Source organism: Oxyura jamaicensis, chromosome 2 (genome assembly GCF_011077185.1).
Source record: "Oxyura jamaicensis isolate SHBP4307 breed ruddy duck chromosome 2, BPBGC_Ojam_1.0, whole genome shotgun sequence".
Classification (NCBI taxonomy): Eukaryota; Metazoa; Chordata; class Aves; order Anseriformes; family Anatidae; genus Oxyura; species Oxyura jamaicensis.
The window spans coordinates 15,044,459-15,068,532 of record NC_048894.1 but is presented as its reverse complement, the minus strand read 5'-3'; the positions used below and the strand labels follow the sequence as shown (position 1 = coordinate 15,068,532).

General features: G+C 39.0%; 1 protein-coding gene across 5 annotated transcripts in view; it reads right to left on the bottom strand.

Annotated features, from left to right (window-relative positions):
- Positions 1–24,074, bottom strand: part of NRP1 (neuropilin 1) — a 111,046-nt gene that overhangs the window by 16,255 nt on the left and 70,717 nt on the right. For 3 of the 5 annotated variants that reach the window (XM_035319503.1, XM_035319504.1, XM_035319505.1), the window contains 6 exons: positions 16,737–16,892; positions 13,718–13,862; positions 11,908–12,239; positions 7,223–7,367; positions 4,261–4,365; positions 1,219–1,278 (listed from right to left, as the gene is read on the bottom strand). In XM_035319503.1, the coding sequence (XP_035175394.1) occupies positions 1,219–1,278; positions 4,261–4,365; positions 7,223–7,367; positions 11,908–12,239; positions 13,718–13,862; positions 16,737–16,892 (943 nt within the window). The remainder of the gene's footprint in view (positions 1–1,218; positions 1,279–4,260; positions 4,366–7,222; positions 7,368–11,907; positions 12,240–13,717; positions 13,863–16,736; positions 16,893–24,074) is intronic. The other 2 variants (XM_035319506.1, XM_035319507.1) reach the window with 1 other exon arrangement.

The following is a 24,074-nucleotide window of genomic DNA, read 5'->3' as shown; positions in this document are numbered from 1 at the left end:
ACTCAAAAACCATTGCAATACTTCTCTCCCCTTCCCCACCCCCTAAACTGTGGGACTGGGGGAGAATTGCTGGCTGGGGGGGAGTAGCACAGAGAAGTGTCCTGAGAAATCAATGGTACCCCCCAATCTGCCCCACTCATACAGCAGGGCAGAGCTAGAAATAGTGTATGCTGACCAAGCAAACTGTACAGCCCTGGAGACAAATTTTAGGGACAGTATAAGCAATATCAGAACGCAGAAGCTGAGAGGGGGAACAATGTCAGTGAGGAGCCAGCTCTATCTTTTTATCAGCTCGACACCACTGGTGTCCTGTAGGAAATTTTTGCATTACTAGTACCTCTCTTCTACTTAAAGCAAAAGAGTTTTGTGTCAAATAGTTGAGGAAACAATGATAAACACTTACCCACCCTGTTAATAAATCACTTGCAAGACTGTGCCTGACTGTGCCTCCTTAATGGAGGAAATGGGAGTAGCTGAAAACTGACCTCCTTGCCGCTCTGCAATCAGTAATGCACAGAGCTTTAAACTGGTGTTCCCAGTCTCTATGGCTCAGATTTTCTGCCCAAATCTGTCCTCTCTTCCACTCCTAGTAAATTGTACAGGATATTAAAAAATGCTATGAAAGCTGCAGAAGGAGCAAAGTAAGGATTTTAAAAGCTGCTAGTCATTGTATTGATTAAGTAAAAAGGACCCGCTGCCAGTGACAACTTGTTTCTCCCTTTTCAAGTTTGTGGTAGCAGTTTATGTAACCCCATTTTGAGAAAAATTGCTAGAAAACAATATTGTAAAACTGCCAGCTCCCTGGTGGAGAAAACTGGCAAACTTTACTTGTCTTAGTTTTGTAAAACCATGAATATAAATAGTGAATGGCTTGTGTGGCTCTGTTTTTGTTTTCCTGGAGTTTGCAAACACACTTTGTGTCACTAACATGCCACATTTAGAGACAGTGCACTGTGTGATTAAGTTAGTTTAATTTTGTCAGCATTTGGCATTTGCTGATGCAGAAGGAAATCTTGTTCTCTGCTGTTTCTACATGTGGATGAAAGGAATAAAATATTTACTGTACAGAGCTGAGAGACCAGATGCTTCTTTACTTCAGAGACTTTTAGGGAATGGGGAGTCAGGAAGTGCTGCAATTCATTATTTTTTCTCTGGCATTAAATTTGGGTATGGAATTTATTACGTTTTTAATGAGATTTTTTTTTTTTTTCTTTTTACCTGGTTGTAATGTATTGTCTATTACTGTTGGCTTTTCTGTATTCAGCACTGTAGTACCACCTGGAAAAGAAATTATGCATGTCATGATACATGGGACACAACAAAGGACACAGCAATCACCAGGAATATCCTATATATAAATCTGAAATATTATCACCTTTACTAGACATGTAGGTAACTGAGTATGTTAAGCATGAAAATATGACATTAAAGGTCTGGTTTCCTTTATAAATAATTAAATAAACAAGAAACTTAGAATTTGTTTTTAAATAAAGCTTTCTGTCTTCAGAGTCCTTGAAAACACCAACTAATCAATCCTCACCATATCCCTATGGTTGTCCTCACTTTATAGAGAGTGATTTGCTCAAAATCACATGGGATATCAGTGACTGACCTCCCTAGCCCCTACTAACACTCACCCATCTGTGCATTCAGCTATGACATGCTTGCCACATCAGAGACCTGAGATCCTCCAGCCCCTGCCATGCTCCCTGCACCTTGCTTCTCCACTGTGCTGTGGCCCCAGATCACAGAGAGGTGTGTGGGAATTGCCCAGATTTTGGCTATTGTCTAAGGCAGGTTTCAATTCTGTCTCAATGAGCAGGAGGAATTAAGAACTTTCCCTTTGTCTTCTTCTTCAAGCAGTTGAACAATAGGTGAGCGGGGTCATGGCCTTCTCCCTAAGCCCACTAATTTTAAAAATACTTGACTTTTTTAGGTAAGCTTCATATTGATATAGGAAACAAAAAGTAAATTAGGGCAATTATAAATGCGCAGTGGGGTGCTGATTACCAGTCAATGGTTTTTCTCTTCTCCAGCAAGCAAGTACTTAAAGCATTATAGAAAGGATGTCTATGATGACTTCCAATGAGAATGAATGCCTGAGCTATATCAGCTTTATGTTTGTGAGAATGATCTGGTGGGAAATGCTATACACCATGCAAATAGAGCAGCTCTGTATGGGGTCTAAATAGAGCAGGAAGGAATCTGGCCTACAGCACAATTACAGTTAATTGCAAGGAAGGCTTCATTGTGATACTCACATATGTGCAAGTACCATCAGGGAAGTGACTCTAGCAGCCGTACCCGCGAGAACGCAGGCGCCACGCCTGCACTGGCAGTGGATGGAAGAGGCACTGATAAAACCCCTCTGCCTTTCTCTGCTAGCCTTAATGGGCTGTGAGATTTACGTACTTTCCTTCTATGTGTTTTGGAGGAAGAAAAGAATGTTTGCAATGAAATTATTGGTATATCACTTCTGCGCATTTTTTTGTTATATATAGCATCATAAGTAAAACACAGAATTTCTGCAGTGTCCACAATTGAGCATGCACTGGCCAGGGTTTCTAGGTGGTGCAGTAAATTATACTCAAGTGTCTGCACTTTGGTAGAAGGGCAATGCAGTAATTTTCAAGTTTAGTAGTGAAAAAGGTTCAGTTCCCCAGAAAGCTGGTGTTCAGGTAGGCTGATGGCTGCTCCCTTGTCTTAGAGGTTATAAATGGCTCCCTAAGCACAGCCTGCAAAAATTGCCAGAGGGAGTTTCTTCTGCTCAATAACCTTTCCCTAAGGGATATATGGGATGCAGTCCTGAGCTGCCTGAAACACATAGACTACGAGCAAGTGAAGAGGAAGGTGCCTGCATAGATCTGTCTCCTTCCCCTCACACAGCCTCTATGTGAAATGTGTTTCTACCTATTGGGTCTTGCAAGACAACCCTCAGCACAGGGCTTTGCAGGAAGCCCCAGGCTTTTCTGACCTGACCCTTTGCTTTCAGAAAAATAAAAAAAATACAATGTCTAATAATATTGAAAGCTTTCTGAGCTATCTTAACACGATACAGACTATTTCATCAGACTCCCTGCATGGCTCTTTTTCATAAAGAATAAGATTCATCTTGAACACTGATTTGAAAAGCAGTGACAGTGACTGTGCAGTGTCTTTTCTGCTCAAGAATTGTTTTTCAATATTTGATTTGCAACATGCATTTACATGAGACATTGGAAAAGCTCAGAAAGCTGAAACTGCACTTTCATTTGTATCTGCTGTCGGATGTTCTACTTGGCTGCTTCCAAAAAGCTGATCTCTCTCTTACCTAATATTTCCCAAAGTCCTCTTGGAGAGCTATTGCCAGGTTTTAATGCTATTTTATGTCATGGATATAAGAAGCAATAAACATTTATTTGATAAGCACACCAGGGAGAGGTGATGAAATAACCTGTGTTGCTCTGTCCAAAAATAAGCTTAGCTGCTGTAGCAGTATGGATCTACTACAGAAAGATCTCCTCAAACAGGCCCAGATCTTTGTGGAGAAAGTGACCTCCAAGAAGAGAGAAAAAATGTAGTGGTGCAGTGTCAGCTATATCAGAAGGACAGTGGTTTGGTGCAGAAGTGAGAAAACAGGAAATTTAAGAAGCTTTCTCCCTTCCAAATGCAGACTACACTATGTCCCTCCCTGCTATTTTTCTGCTAGTGATGGCATTTTGGAGAATGTCAGCCCCTCTGTGGCTGTAATGCAGTGCTGGTGGGAAAGCTCATGGAAATCTTTCTGGTGGTGTATGTGTGAGTATGCTTTGATGAAACAAATCTGCTTTGTTTCTGTCTGAGAAGGATTTGGGGCTGATATTTGAGTCCTATGCTAAATTTTAGGTGTGGAAGACTGTATGTATCTTGAGTCTAAACAATATTTCATTTTGAGTTCTTCAGTCTCAGACAATAAATCTCAAAAGGTTTGTCCATCTTTTTTCTTAATAAGAGGAAGTTTGATTAGGACATTTGATTAGAGACAATTTCTGCTCAAAAATATGCCCTCTGTTCCAACTAGTCACTATTATTTGCTTCAAAAATTACATAGCTGAGAAAACAATCAAAAGTATTGTCATATGTAAAAGGCAGATGCCTATGTTTTGACAGCACTGACAATACAAACTGCATACCAATGTCCATTTATGCTGAGTGATTAAATCAGTGCAAACATTTAGCTGGTTACTGGCGATGGGTATGAGCTACAATGAAGCTGCAATGGAATGAGGATGGTTTCTGCACCTGTCAGTTGGTAGTCATCACCTGTGCCACTGTGACAGTTCGCCTGGTCATCATCACACTCATCTACAGGCTTGCCTTCAGAAACGGTAGGAACAGCCGTAGGAGCTGAAACAAAATCCAGTTGCTTGGTTAAAAAGTCTGCTGGATAATCAACATGCAATTGGCACTAACATTTTGATGAGTACCATATGCTGTCATCGTGTGTTGTTTTTGAGGAAAGGAGCAACTCTACAGGTTAGCTAGTATTTCTTTGCAATGGGAAGTACCTGTTCTGACTCCTGTCCTAGGGCACTCTGCTGTGTCTGAGCTCAAGGGCTGAGTGGAGTTGTGCAGCAAAGCTCTGGACTGGCTGATGAGTGCTTGTTCCTAAAAAACAGGAGTGGAGGTCTGGCAAGGCAGAATGGGAGTCTCAGGGAATGGTAGAAAACCCATTATTTTATTTCATGGCCAAAGAACCTGTGAGTGGGCCTGTACAAAGCAGCAGGTGGGCTGGTTGCTCAAGGTGGTGATTCTGCAGCACCTACCACATTGCCAAAGAAACCTCTCTGCAGAGCACGTATAAGAGAGGAAATGTTTGAACAGAGTCCTGGTAACAGTGGCAGGAAGGCAGTGTGATGTAGAATCACTTTGTGCTCAATGAGAAGATCTGGAAGAAGTTTCTTTTGTTTTTGTTAAAGTTATAAATAGGGAAGACATCAATGATGTCAGTCATCCCTCCTGGCCACCTGCTTGCTTCTCACTGGTGATGACTTTCCGGTAGCTGCTGCATAACCAGTAAAATCTGACCTTCGTTATTACAATTAAGATCTTGAGATTTGTGAAAGATGCCCAAAAATATATCTAAATCCCAGTGTCTGCAAAACATATCACATCTGGAAAACCAGGATACAGATACCTGGTGTTATGTTTAAGTTTTATGCTCTAAGTATAGTTCCCTGGCTTAAGATAACCAGGCTGGGAACATGGTCCAGGCTTTGCCTGTTCTCAACTACTGTTATTTTCATTAACAATGCTTTACTGTATTATAAGCTATACAATAATGCTTCTCTTCCGTGGATTCTTCTTTGCCCTTCTACTGCCTCCGGAGTCCACTGGCCACATAAGATACTATGCACTTGGACTGATAATGTCAGAAGGGATGGTAGTTTCTGAAGTAGCTATTTTCTGGGCTGAAACAAGGACCCCAACCCGTGCTTTACAGGTATAATCTAGCCCTAGTTTAAGAAACACTTCTGTACCTGTTATGAATTATAAAGAGTGTCTGTTCCCCATATCTCTTTAAAAACTGCTCTGGGAGCTCCCTCTAGCTTTCTACATCGAGCTGAGTTTCTTATCTTGAGCTTCATGCCCCTGTATAGCCTCAAGCTTGCCTACATCCCTGCCATCATTTCATATAAACCCCCTGGGATGCTCTGAGCACACAAAACTTGCCCTTGCTCATTACTGCTGGAGAGCTGATTTCTACTCTTGTCTGTGCTTATCTCTATGCTTCTTTTCTCCTCTCAGTTCCTGTCCTCCTCAGGAAATCTCAAGTAACTTCTCTTCATTCAGCTCCCTCCTTAAGACACAGTTATACAACAAAGTTTTCTTATTATGCTTCTCCCATGGGTGCTTTGAAATTGACCTTGCCTGTCCATGGGTGACCTACAGGTGAACTACCTTCAGAAGTGCACCACAGTGGGAAGATAAATGCAGGTAATGTGTCCCAGGGGAACATTATACTTGGTGCAGCAGTTTCCCAAAAAGCAAAGGCATTTTGCCTAGTTAGTCTCCTCTTTGGCTCCTCCACTTCATTGAGTAACACATTCTGGTAAGGTAATCCATGGGCTCACAGGTTGTGAGTTTACACAGGGCAGATGCTGAGTTTTCTTTCTTCTGAGCAAGCAGCACAATAGTCTTCAGGAACTAAGAATTCCCACAGGAAATGAAGACTTCCTGCAGGAACTAAGAAGTATTTCCAACCTACCCACTTTCCGGGCCAAGTAAAAACCACACTTATTCAGTCTGGCCTTCACTAAAAAACAACACAGAATGTGGTAGTTCTCACAGAAAATACTTCCCACTTGTCTGCCTTGGGAATGAAATGGTGAGAAAGAAACGGAGGCAGAACATTGAGTTTCATTCATCTTGGGAGCCTGTTCAGCTACTTCTTTATTAGGTATCATACGAAACCCCCAATAATGTGTTTTGTTACTATATATGTATTGTTAAGCTCTGTGATTTATAACCCATGCCACTGTAACATTATCCACCACATAAAAATGTGAAATTCATGTAGCTATCTGTAGTTATCTATGATGTTAAATAATTATTGTTTATATAACAAAAATCAAAGCATTATTATACCTCACGTCACAGCCCAAGGATAAATGTCTAAACTTTGCTTTTCCTGGTCTTTCATCTCTTGACATACTACTGCAAAATTAAAGCTTGGTATGGAACAAAGGGGACCTCCCTTGCTCCCCAAAAAGAAGAGTACAGACCCTATCCAGACAAGTAATCGTTGTCTACCATACTGTCTGGTGCGACTTTCACATTGTTTGAAGGAACAAGAAGCATAATTGCTGTATTTAGTCCAACACACCCCCTGCATTCTCAGAAAATGTCTCTTCCTGGGTTGTATCATGGTAACACAAAATATAAGTTCCTTTATTTTCTCATAATAGCTTTATGCTTCTTGAAAGTATAATCATAAGGTTGCTTAAGGGAACAGAAAACCATGTGGAGAATATCACTGTGATTCAACAAAGGAATGGGAGAAAGAATAATATTTGTGCCTTGGGCATATTCAAATGTCTGCAGAGAAGGAACTGATTAGTCCAAGAAACAGCACTAATGGCAGTCAAGGAACCGAGAGTCCAAAGTGCTGCCTGTACAGGAACAGCAGTGTTCAGCAGTAGTCCAAGTACAGAATGTATGTGTGAAAATAATAAACTGCATTCATCTATAGCAGAGCAATTACCTTCGAGTTCACAGCCCAGCAGCTCCATTCGCAGTCCCAGTCCTCCATGTGTGGCTCTCTCTGGGTAGACACGGATGAATCTCGTCGATACAGGTTCAAAAGTCCGCAGTTCAGGTGTGTCGTAGTTGGTGTTTCCTTCAAAAGTCTGCAAAGCATAACAAATGTTACTTGTTAAGAAAGAAAATATATTTCCAACATTTTCTTCATTCTCTAGCCTTTGAATTAGGTGAGAAGTAGGCCAGATTCTAACCATTTAATAAGTGTCAGACTTTCCAGCCCTAAATGAGAATGGAAAATACACAGTTTAAGCTTCTTGGAAAAGTAATGCTTTTTTTTTTTTTTTTTTTTTTTTTTTTTTTCATAAACTCAGTAGCAACCAATCCATCGGGGTCATAAAAAGAGCTGAGTGTTTAATAAGACATGTTTTTAAATGACGCTCTGATCTGGGGTTTAGCTGGGTGACATTTTCAACAGTTCTTAGGGAAGAAAAAAAATGACTGAGGTGAAGATCCTGTCACCTTTTAAGTGGTTACAATAATAATCCAACTATTCAAGAGAAAATTTCAATTTGATTTCCCCCAGTGACAGAGTTTAACAAGTTGTAGTTATTTCAAAAGGCATAAATTAAACTCCAGGAACAGTAGCTGCAAGAGTTCTTCCAGTGAGACTGCTATTGAATAAGAATAAAAAGAAAGAAAGAAAGAAGAAAGCTGCTTCCCGATAAAACTGCAATATAATCTAACGGGTAAGGCAGGTCAGAAAATGTACATTTCAGACAAAAATCTCTTGTCTGAGTTGCACTCTGGGTTCTTCAGCCATAATACGGCTCTCAATGGCATTTGTTTGATACTTTCAGCTTCTCCTGTCAGTGAAATTTTGCATATGGAACATGTTATAATTTGTACTTAAAGCAACACCCTGGGTGCATCCATGGAGATAATTGGTCATGAGAATGAATTAACTGTACAAAGAAACAGTCCTTGCCATGAAGTGTTTATAAGTCAAGACAGGCAAACAGTTATTTTTAACCTATTTTATGGTAAAAAGTAACTCCAGAAGATCTTATAGAGAATAAAGAACAATATATGAAAATGCATATAATGATGAAGTAAAAGTAAAAAGTTTTCAATGTTTTTATTTCTATGAATTAATTAAATTACAAATAATTAAAACTAACTTATATGAATTGTTTAGAAGCGCTGTTACTTCCAACACATATCTGTGAGGCCTGAAGCTTTCTTCAGGAAGAAACCACCACCTGTCTGTCTTTCATTTTGAATGATAACAAAATCCAACATGCAATAAACTCTTCCTATTGACCTGGGGGCAGAGAAACAGAAGCCATGGGAAAAACAGGCTGCATTGTCCCAGACAGAGAAAAAGCATAGGTAAAACCAATTGCTGCTTGTATTTTTAGTGCAGTCCTAAAAGCCTTGCTTGTTTTTGCTCTGCATCTGTATATAATAAACCAATGGCCCCAGATCCCTTCTGGCCATTGGTTAGAGTGCCAGTCACAAATGCCAATGATGATGGGTGGCTATGACCAACTGGATTAAAAGAAATAATTTCTACATTAATGCTTCTGCTCCTATTTCCTAGGGAAGACTTATCTCCAAGGTACCTTCAAGGGGCACTGGCTGGCCTGGTGTTCTGACAGTGCATGGAAGACAGTTGTCAAGAATTCACATGTAGATGGCCTGTCAGATCTAATTAACATGCAATTATATATTATTATATTTCAACAGCAATGTAGTGCAAATGATCAGAAAAGCTACCTACCATATGAGAAAGAATGAATGCCATTTTATGTGCAAAAAGTAGACAGACACATGTACCTGAAGAATCCTTGCTTCCTTTTTAATAGTAGTCTTAATAGCAACATATAATAATGAAAACTAGTTTATAAAAGACATCAGTACTGGAGTACTGACACATAGACATTAGAATTCAATAGGCATCTAGAATTATATTGAATCATAATTATATTGAATCATTGTCCTTTGTAGTGCAGAGCTGCCTGTGATTCAATTTTGACTGTTCATTTAAAACACGTACTGATATTCTTTGTCGGGGAGGAGAAAAAAGTATACAGTAAAACTTCATTTAGTGAGTGTCTTTTATATAGGCTATATCACAAATTGCTTTACTTCTTGCATACTACTCACATTGCAAAAACAAGTATAATAAATAATTGCTAAACAAAAGAGAATATAAATTAGCAAGGGGAAAAAAAGTCTTCCAAATAGATTTTTATATCAAAATAAATATGGCAGAGAAATTAAAAAAGGTTGTTCCAGACGGCAGGATATTCAGTTTCTTGTGCAAGACATGATCAGAGAAGGTGTGAAAAACAAAAAAGGTCATCAGTCGGTAAGTGGAAGTAGGAAAGAAGTATGGAAGACAAAGATGAATGTACTGAGTAAGCTTGAGCAAGACTTTGGAGAACAAATGCCAGCTGGATTTTGAAATGAGTATGGAGTTCTGCATGGTCATTTGAGGATCTGAGTGGCATTCACTCCTCTGTGTGCTTGATAGAGGCTAAAGAGGGAAACATTCTACACAGTCAAAAACAGGGGAAAGTGGGTCAGCTAAAGAGGAAAGCGTTATCATAGTCCTATGGAAGGAACTGCAGGTACGGATGACAAGATTCCGTTGAGGACCAAAGTGATGTTTCAGCCTTTGGACATATTCTGTTTTTATACATTTAGCTTGTCATTGCTCTTTCTTTTCCTAACGTGCAGTTGTTTGTTTATTGAAAGTCAAGACTTTAACCAAGTGAAACGATGTGTTTCATTTCATAAAACAGGGCTGTTTCTAATCCACATTCCTCCTGTGACTCATTATAGCATTCTGTCCCATCCAGCTCTACTTACATTTAAAAATACAACATTCCAGTATTAACATTTTAAATCCCTCAGACTACGAAATCATAGGATTTATCTAATTCTCTTTAAAGAAAACTTGTGCTTTGGAGGAAAGTTCATTAAATGTCTTGAATTTTTGGGAAGGATTATAATTAGGCCACAAGAGATTTGAATTCCAGCCCTCCTAGTTCCATTAATCTTTGAATGTTAATTTCTGGTAGTGATGAAAGCTGAGGATGGGCTCAGTGTGTTAGTTAGCACTCTAGTTTTCTTGTCAAACTGTTAACTTCTGACAATGATGGCAAGTGCTTGTATTAGAAAACAGAAAGCCATGCAGCAGACGGCGCACTGCTTTGAAAGCATATGGCATTATTTTTTTCCCTCATTGAGCCACAGTGTAGAAGTACATGTCAAAACAACATCTATTTTAGAAAGAAAATGGTTAGATCCCATTGTTGATTTACACTCTCTTCACACTTTATGATGAAGTCAAAACTCATGGTAACAAGAGAAAGGAGCTGACTGCAAAGGCTGAATTCATTTAGTTTTAATCCCCAAAACAAATGATGAAAAGTGATGAGAAGTGAGAAAATGCAGACATATTCAGTGAGATTGAAACAGGAGAGAATGAAGTCCAATATTTACCAAATGTGCCTGGAAAAGCTACATCCATGGGCCCACTCAGCTTTTCCTTTAACGAAACATAGGTTTGCCCAATTGAAGAGTCTCTATAGCAAAACAGCTTTTACATTTGATTTCCAGACTGACACAGCTAAGATATGGAACAACTCTCAAGGTTTCCATCTGCCAAGCACTATACTGATTTGCCTTTTGAGGGCACATTTCTGGTAGATCAGATTCCCTGATCTTTCCAGTACTGCAGCACCAGTCCCTGAACAGTTCTGTGGGCCCAGTGCTTCCCTCAAGCGAAAGGAAGGAGGACTAAGAAAGGATTGTGATTCTCAAGGCAAAAATACATTTTGTTGAGCAACAGTAGCAAAACTAATAAATAATAAAAAAAAAAACGAATGGGATTTGGGGTAAATTTTCTCAACTATACATTTTATGTCCTGAAGAGCTTACATTCAAAGACAAGGCAAAGTAGGTACATTCCCAGAACCTTTTATAGAGAACACTTATTTTCTTTTTCTTGTCATTTAACCCAGTTTATTTGACCCTTCCCTTGCGGTTTTTGCCCTTTATTCCTAATCGCACACCAAGATGTTTCACTTCTACTAGTACAACAGTACTTTCCACCTATGATGGGATAACGTCAAAAACGACATCACTCTTGCAGTGCAACTTAGATCAGACCATCATGGAGAGCCTGTGAAGCTCTCAAAGCAGCCTACAGGCAGTTCAGAAATCTAACAGGTACCCCATTGAGTTAAATAACATCATCCTCATTCAGCTGTTCAGAAAAAAAAAAAAAAAAAAAGAAGCAAAGGAAAAGTAATCCTGAGTCTCAAAAAAGCTCACTCACAGTCAGTGGAAAACTGAAGATGGAACTCTACTTTTTTGGTAGTGCTGGATATTACAGTTACATGGAATTTTGGAGTAACCTAGGGGCTGAAGAGGCACATCACCCTTGGCAGAAGTAACTGAACTAGCTGCTGAATACACAGAACCTTTGCCAGAGTGGTTAATGTCCTGAGATCAGCTCCTGCACTCATTGTACCACTACCACAGCATCCCTTCAGTGTTTTTGTCCTACAAACCCTCCTGTTTAGCTTAATTCTAATGTTGTGCCTTTCCAAGATCAGAGATAAAGGTATAAAAATTTAACATGAGTTCCTCCCCATGCAGAGCAATCCTCCTTACCTTTATCTTTTTCTTGCTGGAATCCATTATCATTTTCCAATCTGATCCATTGTTGCTGTAGCCGATTTTGAATTTTTTCATGAATACTTTGTTTTCTCGGTGCTTGCCTCCTTGGACAATTATGCCCCTCACCTTTTTTTCTTCACCAAGGTCTATTTGAAGCCATTCATTTGTATATGGATGAGTAGTTGGTGGCAGCGCCCAGCCTGAACGGCTTGTTATGAGGCGAGCATTTTCTGGGATCCAGTTTCGATCAACTTGAGTAGATGCAGTAATCTGAGAGTCAGGAATGAGCCCAGACACCATACCCAGCATCCCAGAGCAAGGATAATCTACAAAGAAAAACCAAACACAAAACCAATGAACTAAACAGTTAATCTGAACGAACACCAAAACAGAAACAGGACATCAATCATTTCAACTCTTGTAAGCAATTTCTTATTTCTTTCTTATATCCAAAATAATCTTTTTGGATTTGTATATAATTTTCATTTGTTCAAACTTGCACATTCTATTTTTGGCAGGAAATGGAAGTACCAAAATACCACAAGTATTTCTGGCTTTATGGGAAGCAAACGGATCAGAAAATGTTATTCTCTTATTGTTTTCTATTCTTCTTGCTAAGCCAAAGAGTGCAGGGTCACATTGGAATTTGTGAATATTTCCCTAGGGAAAATTTCCCTAATCAGCCAAAACCCAATTGCAGATTACTTATTTCTGATGATGCTGGAAATTGAAATCTTTTATGTATTCTATAAAATACAGTTTATTGTTGTACCTGAATTTTTCTACTGCATTTCTTTGGTCTCAGGCATTTTCAAAGGACAGAGAAGCTAAATAGTTACTTCTGTTATAGTCCCAGATAAATATTAGTCGAAAGTATGAAAAGCTACTAACAAGGAATGAAGATTTCCAATATAGACTGTATTACCAGTTCTGCTGATTTTACCTTCATGTAATCTGGAAAGATTTAATAGATTGACATGGAATTTTATAACTTTGTATTCATTAATCTTATGTTCCTACTCTATGGAAGCCAGTCCTAAGAAACATTTTGAAGAAAGACCTTAAGGAAAGAAAAATCCACAAATATATTAAAAATTAGTGCCAGTAAACTGTATTAAGTACTATAAAATGGCACATTTTTTAGAAAAATCAGATTTATAAAAATACTCAATCATTAACATTTTATTTAATATACACCTTGTAAAAGCTCTTATATAATGTTATTTTTACTTTACATATAAAATGTTAATATATTTTTGGAGGACTCTAAAATAATTCTTGGTTGTGCCTGTTTATGTTTTTCAGGATAGTATTTTCATGGTAGTGAACACCTTTTGCTCTTAGCTCAGAAAGTACTTTGGGCAGTTATTTGGGTAGGTGTCTGTGTGATATAAAGGAGTTAAATTCCAAGAAGTGAGCACCAGTGGAAACCTGGGTTTATATGTCTAGATGCTGGAATAGCCTTCAGATCTCAGGGTTTGCACCTTGCAGTGTATATAAACCTAGATATGTATATGAAATCTGCTGAGATCAAGCTACAAATAGCAGTCATGAGAGAGAGGGACGGGAGGGTAAGGAAGAATTTGGAAAATAGCTGTGTATCTCAGGTAATTTGCACGGAGCTGTAAAAGAACTACGTGAAAAGTAATTGCACTTTATTTATTAAAATTCTTAAAGCCAAACATATAAAAGAGAATGCTAGAACAACATTAAGATAACACTGGATGTTTGTGTTGTTGGGTTTTCTTTCTCAGTTTGTTTACATATCTACATTCAAATTTTTAAAATCCTTCCCAGGACCTACCTGTTATCTTGCAACCATACACTTCAAATCTCAGCGATACTCCATTTTCCCAAGACACAGGTCTAATTCGCACAAACCGCGTTAAAACTGGTTTGGCAAAAGGTCTGTAAACAACATCAGTAGGATTGCTATTCCCTTGAAACACCTTTGTGTGGAAAGAAAAAGTATATATATGTTAGGTTTTCTTTTAAATGGTGTTTATAATTCTGTGCTTTACAGATACTAGTGATACAAGGTCTAGCCAGGATTATTTTCGTGGGGGATAAGACAAAAGACTTACATGGAGAGCTATCTCATTAAGCTGCTAACACAATTTTGCAGAAAAATTAGCTTTCTTTTGGGAAGAAAAAGATGTTCAGTTATATTAAAAAAAATACTTGCCACCTGCCACGTCCCATAGCACACCATAAGGCTGCAGAGCAGACCAGGGGAGCTCAGGGACACCAGGAGAACAGGAGCCCCCCTGAACACAGCAAGGCTCTGTCCACTCCTTGCCAAAGTTGATATGTTCCTAATGCCCAGGTCTATATGCAGCTCTCTGCAAATCAAGGATTGCCATGTCCTGGAATAATCCCTCACTGCCCAATTAGGAGAGTTTTATTCCTTGCACACTCACAGAATGATGCAAAAAACTATAAAACCTCATGCCCAAGTTAAAGGTTTGGATTTCAGTTAGACCATGTGAAAATCCATGTATGCAGTAAAGCTAAAAACACATATTGTTTTGTGGTCCTTGGACATAAGTGTTTTTCAGTGTGTTGTGCAACCCTCGCTCTGTTATCCTTCTGTTTTTAAATCCTTTTAACAAACACTCAGCTTTCTATCTCCGTGCATACTCAGATGGAAGTCTATTTACAAGCTATAGAGTGGGTTCTAAAATTTTCTCTGAGTCCCATGAGGCTAACGGGCAGATCAGATGAACAATAAGACTTCCACAAAAAGAGACAGGATTGTGCTGTGCTTTCATGTTGAGGATCCTGCAAACACACTCCTTCCTAACAGAGCTGAAAACTTGCAATGTTCTAGTCCAAAGATGGTGATTCAGCTTCCTGCCTCTTTCTCACGTAGAGGGAACTGACTTCCTGTTGTTTGCCAGGGACGCGGGCCCCCGGCTTTTTATGAGATATTCTTCCATTTCTTACATACGGTGTCTACTTTCCTGTTTGTTACTTGCAATAACTGTGCTAATTTGCAGTGGAGGCCAGCAGCACATAGCTGCCAGCTCATCAGGCCTGGTTATTTGTTAAATAATTTAATATCGGAGTTTCATACCCAGCAAGAGATTTTAAATGAATCTACATTTCTTTTCAGCATTTTTTTTTTCTCTAAAGGACATGCTGCTGTTCTCAGGGTGTGCCCCTATCTAAGGCAGTGAGTCTCTCTAATGCACACAGCTTCTGATGAGTGCACAACTCACTGAGGCTTCCTTCAGGACATTGGTAGCTGCCTGTCATTTTTCCGTAGCCAAGTCTCCTTAACTTTTGATTTGAGTAAAGATACTACAGGGAGACTGGTTGTACAGTTTTTTATTGTCCTAATAAACAGCAAAACTGTCCTTTTAGGACCCTGATTTTTTTTTTATAAACCCTTTGAACAAATACTAGACATTTAGTTCAATTCTCTATGAATTAAAGACAGCACGTACAATGGAAACTCATGTAAAATACACTCTTGGAGAGTTTACAAATTGAAGCTGATAATGAAAATCGGGCATGGTCTGAATTTAAAAGAGGCATTTGTTCAGATTACAGGAACCAGAGCCAGGAAACTCTGTGTCTTGTACATGCTGCAGCGTTGGCTCCTCCTGTGACTTTGGGCAAGTCAGATATTGTACTTTTATACATCATTATGTATTGACCACAGTGAGGCATTTGACCTCCTAAAGGTCCTTCTCAACTGTAAAACCAGGATAACACCTGTAAAAGAGAGGCTTTCAGGATTCTTTATTATTTTTAATTTTATTTTTATTTTGTTTGTTTACAAAGTTTTTGAAGGAAGAAAGATAAACACGCTCATCACTGCTACCATTTTGACTAGATAAGTGCAGCGGCCTTGGCATAGCATTTACAGATGAGTAAGGGACAAACCAGTAACCAAATATTTACATCTAGACATGGTCACACTGACAACTTAATATTACACAGCCATAGTCAGTCCTTGCAGAAAGGCCACAAAAAAGCTCTTTTGAAGAAAGTCAGCAGAAACCTTTCCAGTTTCATCAGCCCCTGGCAGTGGCTGGGGATGCTGCCTCTGGGTATGTCCCAGGTGAGGCAGGAAGGGAGGCACAGCCTCACTGGGACTATTCGCGTGAGAGCTGGAGCAGAACTGACTTTTCAGTAATGAGCTTTATGCTCATGGTAGTGGATAATGAAGATTTTTCTTATGAGTGTCTAAAGCTGTTTGACTGGGAAGTCAGAAGGAGCAAATGCGCTGATAAATTGAAAGGTGATAAAAATCTATAAGGATGGAAATATATGCCTAATTATCTGCCTGCATGACCTCCGCCACTGAAATGCTTAGAAGTCTAACGAATTACTAATGACTGGGTAGCACTCCTGCAAGACAGCAGGGCTATGCTGAGGTACTGAAACCTCACATATCCACAGCTTTGCAGCAAATAAGGGATGTATGTATGTTTTTTAAAAGGTCCCCCATGTTGTTTTCTCAAGGTCACATAGGAAATCTCTAGCAAGCTGGGAAACAGCAGCATAGGAAATCTCTAGCAAGCTGGGAAACAGCAGCATACTCCAGGGAAATGTGCCAAACCACTCCAGTTCTGATGGCTGCAGTGGGCGATGCAGCACCTTTTCAGCTGCTCAAGGCTGCCCACAAACAATTTATGTGGCCCATCTCTATAGAGACAACTTCTGTCTTTTGGATTTGGGATACTGTGAACCTTGAGCATGCTGATTAAACCTTTATTTATGTATTTATTTATTTATTTATAAGAACAGATAGTAACTAAGGAGTTCAGTAGGCTATTTCTTGGACAAAAAGAGGTAAAAGAAAAAAGACTTACAACAGGCTTGTTTCCCTCCTTAAGTGTAATCCAGTCCTCTCCATTGGAGCTGACGTCTACGCGGTATGTTTTCAGGTAATATTCTTTCTTTGTTTCTTTAGAAATGGCTCCTTGGGTCCCAATTCCAGAGACGAAGCGGAGAAGGCCTAGATCCACCTATGGGGTGAGGCAGTGAGGACAATCAGTTTAGAGAACAACAGTACTGCAGAAGTGACCCCACGAGCCCCACATGTTTTACAGAGATAATAAGGATTTGTATAAGGAAAATTGCAGCATATTGTTGACAATAATATGGTCATAGCCTCCTCTTTTGCTAGCAGTGTCTCACAGGAGACAGGAACATTTGCCTGGTCACTCAAGAGTGTTACCCACATGCTAGAGAATTATCTTTGCTCTATGGGGGAGTAACCAGAAACCCCATCAGTGCCACTGGGAACCACTATACTGTACACAAGTTACTAGTGAAGCTCCTCAAGGACCGATATGGCGAACAATCTTCCTTAATACTTTCATTAACTATCTTGCATAGATGCTAATGAAATTTGCTGAGGACACAAAGCTGCCAGGCATTGCCAATACAGAGGAGAGTAAAGCAGTGAGAGCTGAATGACCCTGAGGATTGGAGTATTAAAAATGGGATGAAATTTAATAGTACAATATCAAAGCTATGCACTTAGGGAATGATAACAAGAATTCTGCTGAAACCCAGGAGCTCATAACTTGGAAACAGACAGGGAGAAAAGAAACCCATATTGTATTACTTAGTCACAAGATAATTATGAATCACAGTGTAATTTTGTAGGGGAAAAGGCAAATGTAGCTTGTACTGTATGAGGTATTTTCAGAAAAAAAAGCAGCATTAACACAACTGCAATAATTCTCTTCCACCTGACAACTGTAGTGAACTTCAGTCTTTAGAAAACACTAGCATTTTGAACTTGCTGAAGAAATGTATGCTATGGTGTGCACATGAATGCATGCTGGAGTCTTTCTCTCTTCTTCCACCACTCTCTCTTTCTCTTTCCCTCATGAGGTTACATTGCAACCAAATGGAGAAATGATTTAGGTTAACCCCCCTTCACTCTCCCCCCTAAGTTATTTGCAATACAGATCTGTTTCCTCATCTGGCTCATCTCACGGCATCACTGAAATTGAACTGGGAGGATGATGATGGGTTCCAGAGTGAGGCTACCAAAGTCAGCTCTGCTAGCAAAAGGAGACTTTGTCCCAGCTGCCAAATGGCTGAAACTAGGCACAAAACTTTCTCTCTGCCTGGTCAATTACCACAGCTTTGCAACACCTGACATTTCCTTACTGCCTTTCTTTAGCCATAACAACAGATTAAAATCAAATTAATCACCCTGCCTTCTCCACAGCTAGAACCTTCTCTTTGTTTCCTAAAACAAGCCATTTAATTTCACCACAAAATTACACTGTTCACAAATTATTAATCAGAGCAATTAATTCGCCTCAACTTCAGTTGTCCAGACTTTAGTAGCACAATAATAGGTTGAATTAGCCCTTCTCATGTAAATGTCCTGTGAATGTCTCAGGCCTTCTCATTATTTCCAAAGCATGCAGGATGCAGCATACTGGTCCCCTGTGTCCCACAGGCATCCTTTTTCCTGGATGTATGTCATATATCCAAAGGCGCTGGAGCGGTTAAATCAACATGCTTTGCATTCTCTCTCAGAAGGCTGAAGGAAGTGCTATTGAGGACAGGCTGGCTGCTTTCTCAATGCCCATGTCATATACGAGTCATTTTGAAGTCTTCCAACACAAGAATAGGAGCCTTGTGTGTGACAGATAAGACTGGCTTTCAGCACAAAGCTGCTGCCCCTGCCACAGATTTTAAAGCTGGTAAAGTCTATATGCAATATTTCAGCCTTGGTCTTCGGAGGTGAAATACTGCAACGTTTTGTTTTGTCTTGATAAAAAAAAAAAAAAAAAATCCTGTCTTTAAAAAAAAAAATGGGAGCACCACCTTACAAAAACAATCAAGTGATTTAAAGTAACTAGAGAGTCTCAGATGTTAGATTGTTGCAATCTGAAAGTTAATGGGGGAATCTGGGCATCATTGCACTGAGCAATCTCAGCTTAACTTCAAATGCTCTCCAAACTGTACTCTGCTGATTGTAAAGTGTGCTGTGCTGAGTTATGTCCAATACCACATTCACTTCCAGGCTGAAGTGCACTTGAAAATCTGGAAGTCTGAGGGAGTGCAGAGCTAAGTTATTTAAATGATCTGCTTCTCTTACAATTTGAAACAGCTCTTCAGTTTTGAAATGATTAGGGTCCCAAGCCTGTACTGTTCCAACTGATTTGAAATGATTCTAGTAGGGGCTTTTTAATATACAGTAAGTACTTCATTGTGAATAAAGTCAAGCAATGCCCTATTGCAAGAGTTCTAGACATTTGAGGACAAGTTAAAATTTAACATGGGGGATTTAGGGGAAGATATGATTAGCTGATGCCTGAATGGACAATTACAGCTACCGGTCACTGACTGTTCAGGCACCTCAGGCACTGACTGTTCAGTTACCTCTTCCCATCATAGAACTTCAGGTGCCCAAATTTTGCTCAGGCCCAGGCACTGATATTCAACACACCCCCTTAAATCTTGGGGCATTGAAAGTCCTATAACACTTTAATCTAAAAAAACTGACAGAATTCAAAAGGTAGGTAGAAATTCTCCTGCCAGAAATTAACAGTTTACTTGGAGAAAGAGACTCTGAGCAAGCCTCCATTTTTTTTTTATTTTGTTTTATTTTATTTTTTATTTTATTTTATTTTATTTATTTAATTTTAATTTAATTTAATTTTATTTTATTTTGCCTACAGGTAGGGAAGAGGCAATTTGTTCTCCTGGCCCTGGTAACTGTGAAATAGAATGTAAGAGGGGGGCATCTCCTCTCATTAGAAAGAACATCTCTTCATGTAGAACTGCTCTCTCCAGATCAGCAAATCTTCATGTACTTCATGAAAAATGGAGCTATGTCAACAACAGCCCTGGCTCACCTGGGGGCAGGTGGCTGGAGCATTCATCTGCCTGCTGCAGCTTTGAATCCCTTGCAGTGGCAAGCTGCAGCCCCGGACCTGCTGCATGCATAGGGATGTTTGCTCAAAAGTTGATAGAGGAAAAAGGATCACATTTCTCCATCAGTGTTTTGTGAGAGAGGGACAGTGCATACAAAAAAAAAGTGGGGTTAAGCAGCTGGGAAGCAGAAGTGTTGGAATTAGTACTAGCTTGGTCTCAGCACAGAGGTCCAGAGGAGAGGTAGAGCTTAAGGCATTTTCATCCCTTTGACTGTTCTTCACTCTGGCCTCCAGAAGAATTGCTCCTCTCCAGGTGCATAAAAACAGAATTGCAATGCTGAGCACCTCTCTGAAGTGCCTAAGTGTGTTTGTGAATCAAGTTCTACATTTACTAATCTTCTCTAAGTAAGGGGATAGAAATAAATTATGTAGAAGACTACCTTGGAAACTGCACGAAACATCTTAAAGAAGCTGTTAAACTCATCTTTATTAATTATTTTGTGATGAATTTTGCTTTCTTTCTTTCTTTCTTTCTTTTTTTTTTTCTTTTCTTTTTTTTTCTTTTTTTTTATAAAACTTTACCTTTTGTAAAATGCAAAATTGTGCATAGAGTACACATTTTAAATGTCATGGGGACTGCTCAGGGTTGGAGCTCAACCATGTCAACTGCTAATAATGACTGGAATCTGAAGGTACCAAAGTGTAACAGAGGTAAGACATAGCTCTTTGGTACTGTTACCCACAGGAACCACTGCAGAGTGGTAGCTAGTAGCTCTAGTACAGATGTGTCACCAAATCATTAGGAACTCATATGCTTTTTGGAGACTTTTGCTTCTTGAGTCATGAAATTTCCAGTCAGCTTAGTATGTTCTCTCAACAGAGGCCTCCAAGTGTTTACATGACCAGAGGTAAACCATTTTTCTCAGATCCAGTCACTGCTAGCCAAGATATTAATATGAATCCTTAACAGCTAGCTTTTTGTTTTGGACTTATTGTCCTTTTTGTGTCAAGAACTTGTGTTTCATGTAAAAATGAACTGCAGAGAGATATGGTGATGAAACACAGTACTTTTGAAGATGAACATCAAATGAATTTCCCTGCAATTATTTGACATTGAACTTTCTGCAAGTATGATAAACAAACATCTGGTATTTATTTTACAGGATGCAAACGATTTTGTAAGTTATTGCATGCTGTATGGCTGTGATCAAGATAGGCAGCTGTCTCCAAGCCTGAAATCATGACATTTCATTTCCATGACCAGAATTTTAGATTTAACTAACTGTAGTATACTGACACTTTTTCAAAATTTTGCTCGCCTTCATTCAGACTAACAAGCAACTCCCTTCGGTAAAATGGTGCCTTAGGGCCTTATCCAACAAATTGCCTGTGTTGCAATGTGACCACCTTTATTGGTAAGTACAAGACTGGGAGCAGACCTGCCTAAAGGAATGAGCCTCGAACTTACAAGAAATGAGGAATATCTCAAGTGTGTATTTTTTTTTTTTTTCTAGGAGAGAAATGTTCATGTAAAAAAGCCCCAGTTGTTCCTCTTTCTAAAATCAATTTATTTCCTGTGAAATCATATTGCAAGACAGTAGTGGTTTCTATATATGAATTATTTCATCACTATTTATTCTGCAATATCTTTTAGCATCCAGGAGAAGTATTTTTATTGCTGTCTTACTGTCTCCAAAAAATGTGAGTGGGTGACACATTTGTAAGACATAGATATGCAAGGGGTGGCATGCACATTTGATTTGAGAGCAGTTAAGGAGAAGGAAAAAGAATAACATTTAGCTCTGCACAATATATCATGTAGCAAGTCTTAGCAAACTGCTGGTTAACAAACAGCACACAACATGCATGACATGAAATGAATATTGCTTCTCCCTGTTGTCATGCATAACCATGCCATTGTATGGAAGTCCTTATTTTCAGAATGAAAATCTGCCTTGCTAAATAAAATACAGTCATTGAGGGAGCTGTAGCAAGGGAGCAGTTTCACAAGCTTTTAACACTCCTACTGTAGGTCTGCTCAACAGCTTGAGAAAATAAAGGACAAAGCACTGGAGTTTGATTAACAACAGGAAGCTTTTTGTTGTGGGCATCTCTTGTGGCTTGAAAAGCTGTATAATCCATCACTTGACACAACACACCAAAGTAAATATTTTTAGAGAACTGTGTCATTTCCCTAGATAGCATACAGTGCTCTGAGTTAGATTAACTGTTGTGATGCTTCACTGTTCTTCTGTCAAATATTTTAATTAAGTAAGATCTGATCTTTTTCATTAGTTAAGCCCATATTTTTTATTAGATGTTGCTGTTGTTTTGACCAATCATGTTCTCCCATGATGCATACAAAACTATCACTTAATTCTTTTATTGATTGAGCTTGAAATAAAAAAGATTATAATGCTAAATAAAAATGGCACAAGCTCTAGTTGAGATTCTGAAAGGAGTTTTGTTAATTTGGTTGGAAAATTACTTCCAAAAGTCTTCATCCTTGAAATAAGTCATCATTACAAGAGCACACAACTCCTTGATTAATGACAGGGTGTAAATATTCATCCTGAGTTTAAGTGAAAGTAGCTAAGTCTATAAACCATCTCAGACTTTTGTGCAAGATTCTCAGTGTTATTTGTGACAGCTCCATAAACAAAGCAAGATGAAAATAATGCTGTTAGTAGGATCTCTCTTGAGTCACTGAAGTCTTTCTCATCGACCTTGACAGCAACATACTGAAAGCCCCAGAAGAGAAAGCAGCTAATCACACGCTCAACTTCTAGCCTCTGCTAAACAACTGCCCTCAGTCAGTATGCTTTACTGAACTGATGCTTATGTGACTTGGCAAAAACAGGAAGGTATGAAAGCAAAGATGAACAAATATTCTTGCCAAAGAAATGGGAACACTTGGCAGTGAAAAGGAAATGAACTTTCTTTAGCAGTTGAAATATTCCTCACACTCTTTGCCCTCTGCCCAAATGCTTTTCTACAGCAGAAAAAACGTGAGCGTAAATATTCCCTGTCTGAAAACAAAGAATTGATTCAAGGCAGGCTATCGCATTGAGATACTGATGCTGGGATTGCAGTATTGAGTTCAGTGATTTCATTTATTTATTTATTTTTGCAGAGGCAGATCAGCCAGGTTCTCCAAGAGAATATTCAAGATAGTCATGAAAACATATGACTGCAGACATAAAAGAACCTCAGTCATCATTATGGGGCTGGCTGAAGAAAGAAAAGATGCAGAAAGTAAAAGAAAATAAAATCCAGAAACAAAAAGGAAAAAAAGAAAAGACAAGAAAAAACGAAAGAAAAGGCCTCTGTGTCTCTGACAGAGAAAAGATAATGCTTGTGTGGGCTGTGTTGCATCTGGATTCATGGCACATTCTCCCACTTTTATGTTAATTTTTTTTTTTGCATAAATCAGAAGCAACTAATTAAAAAAGAAATATTTAATTCTGACATGTTCTTTGAACTGGTGTTCCATCTGGTTGTGTTTGAATAGTAAAATCTGCTGTAGTTGTAAAAATTGGCAAGCAGCACTCTGGTGAAGAGAAACAAAAGAGACTCAGTACAGCAGGTTAATACACTAGCATTTCAACTTGAGACATTTCCAGAATTCAGCAAACCAAATCACTCCAGTATGGAAACTATAAAGATCAAATGCGAAAGAGAAATGCTGCGAGTGGGCTGAGAGAAGCGCTGCCACTGGTACACATTAGCTCTGCATGATATTTTTAGTGTGAGGCTTTGAAGGGGTTGGGTGTAGAAGCTCGGGCAATGCCCTGTTCCCCTGGAAGGGGCTAAGTGTACTGTGTGAAAGGCAGCCGGTGCCCATGCAGTGGCAGGGAGCGATCCTGCCACTATTCATTCATTCCCAAGCTCCACCCTATGCGTCCTGGTAGGGCTCTGATGTGACACGATCATTATTCAAGAGGCTCAGAAAATACCTTCTTCTTAATTTATTTCTTACTTCAAAACTACTTAAAACCTGAACACCAAGATACAATAAACTCTGATAACAAAGAGAGGAAAATGTAATAGTATTGGGATTTCTATAGGCTCTGGGATCCAAGTAATCAGCATCTTGTGCCATTTGAAACCTCTCAGTAGCAATGAAGAGAAAGGCTGATTAACTCCCAATGCTTTAGAAAAAGATTGTTTTACGTCTTGCAGGAGCATATCTTGCTGTGAAATATTACTTCTTTAAAATGAAAACCTTTGCTTCAGCACTACATTAACTTGCAAATGGATAACCTAAGACATTTACAATGACTTGGTCAAAAAAGGAGGAAT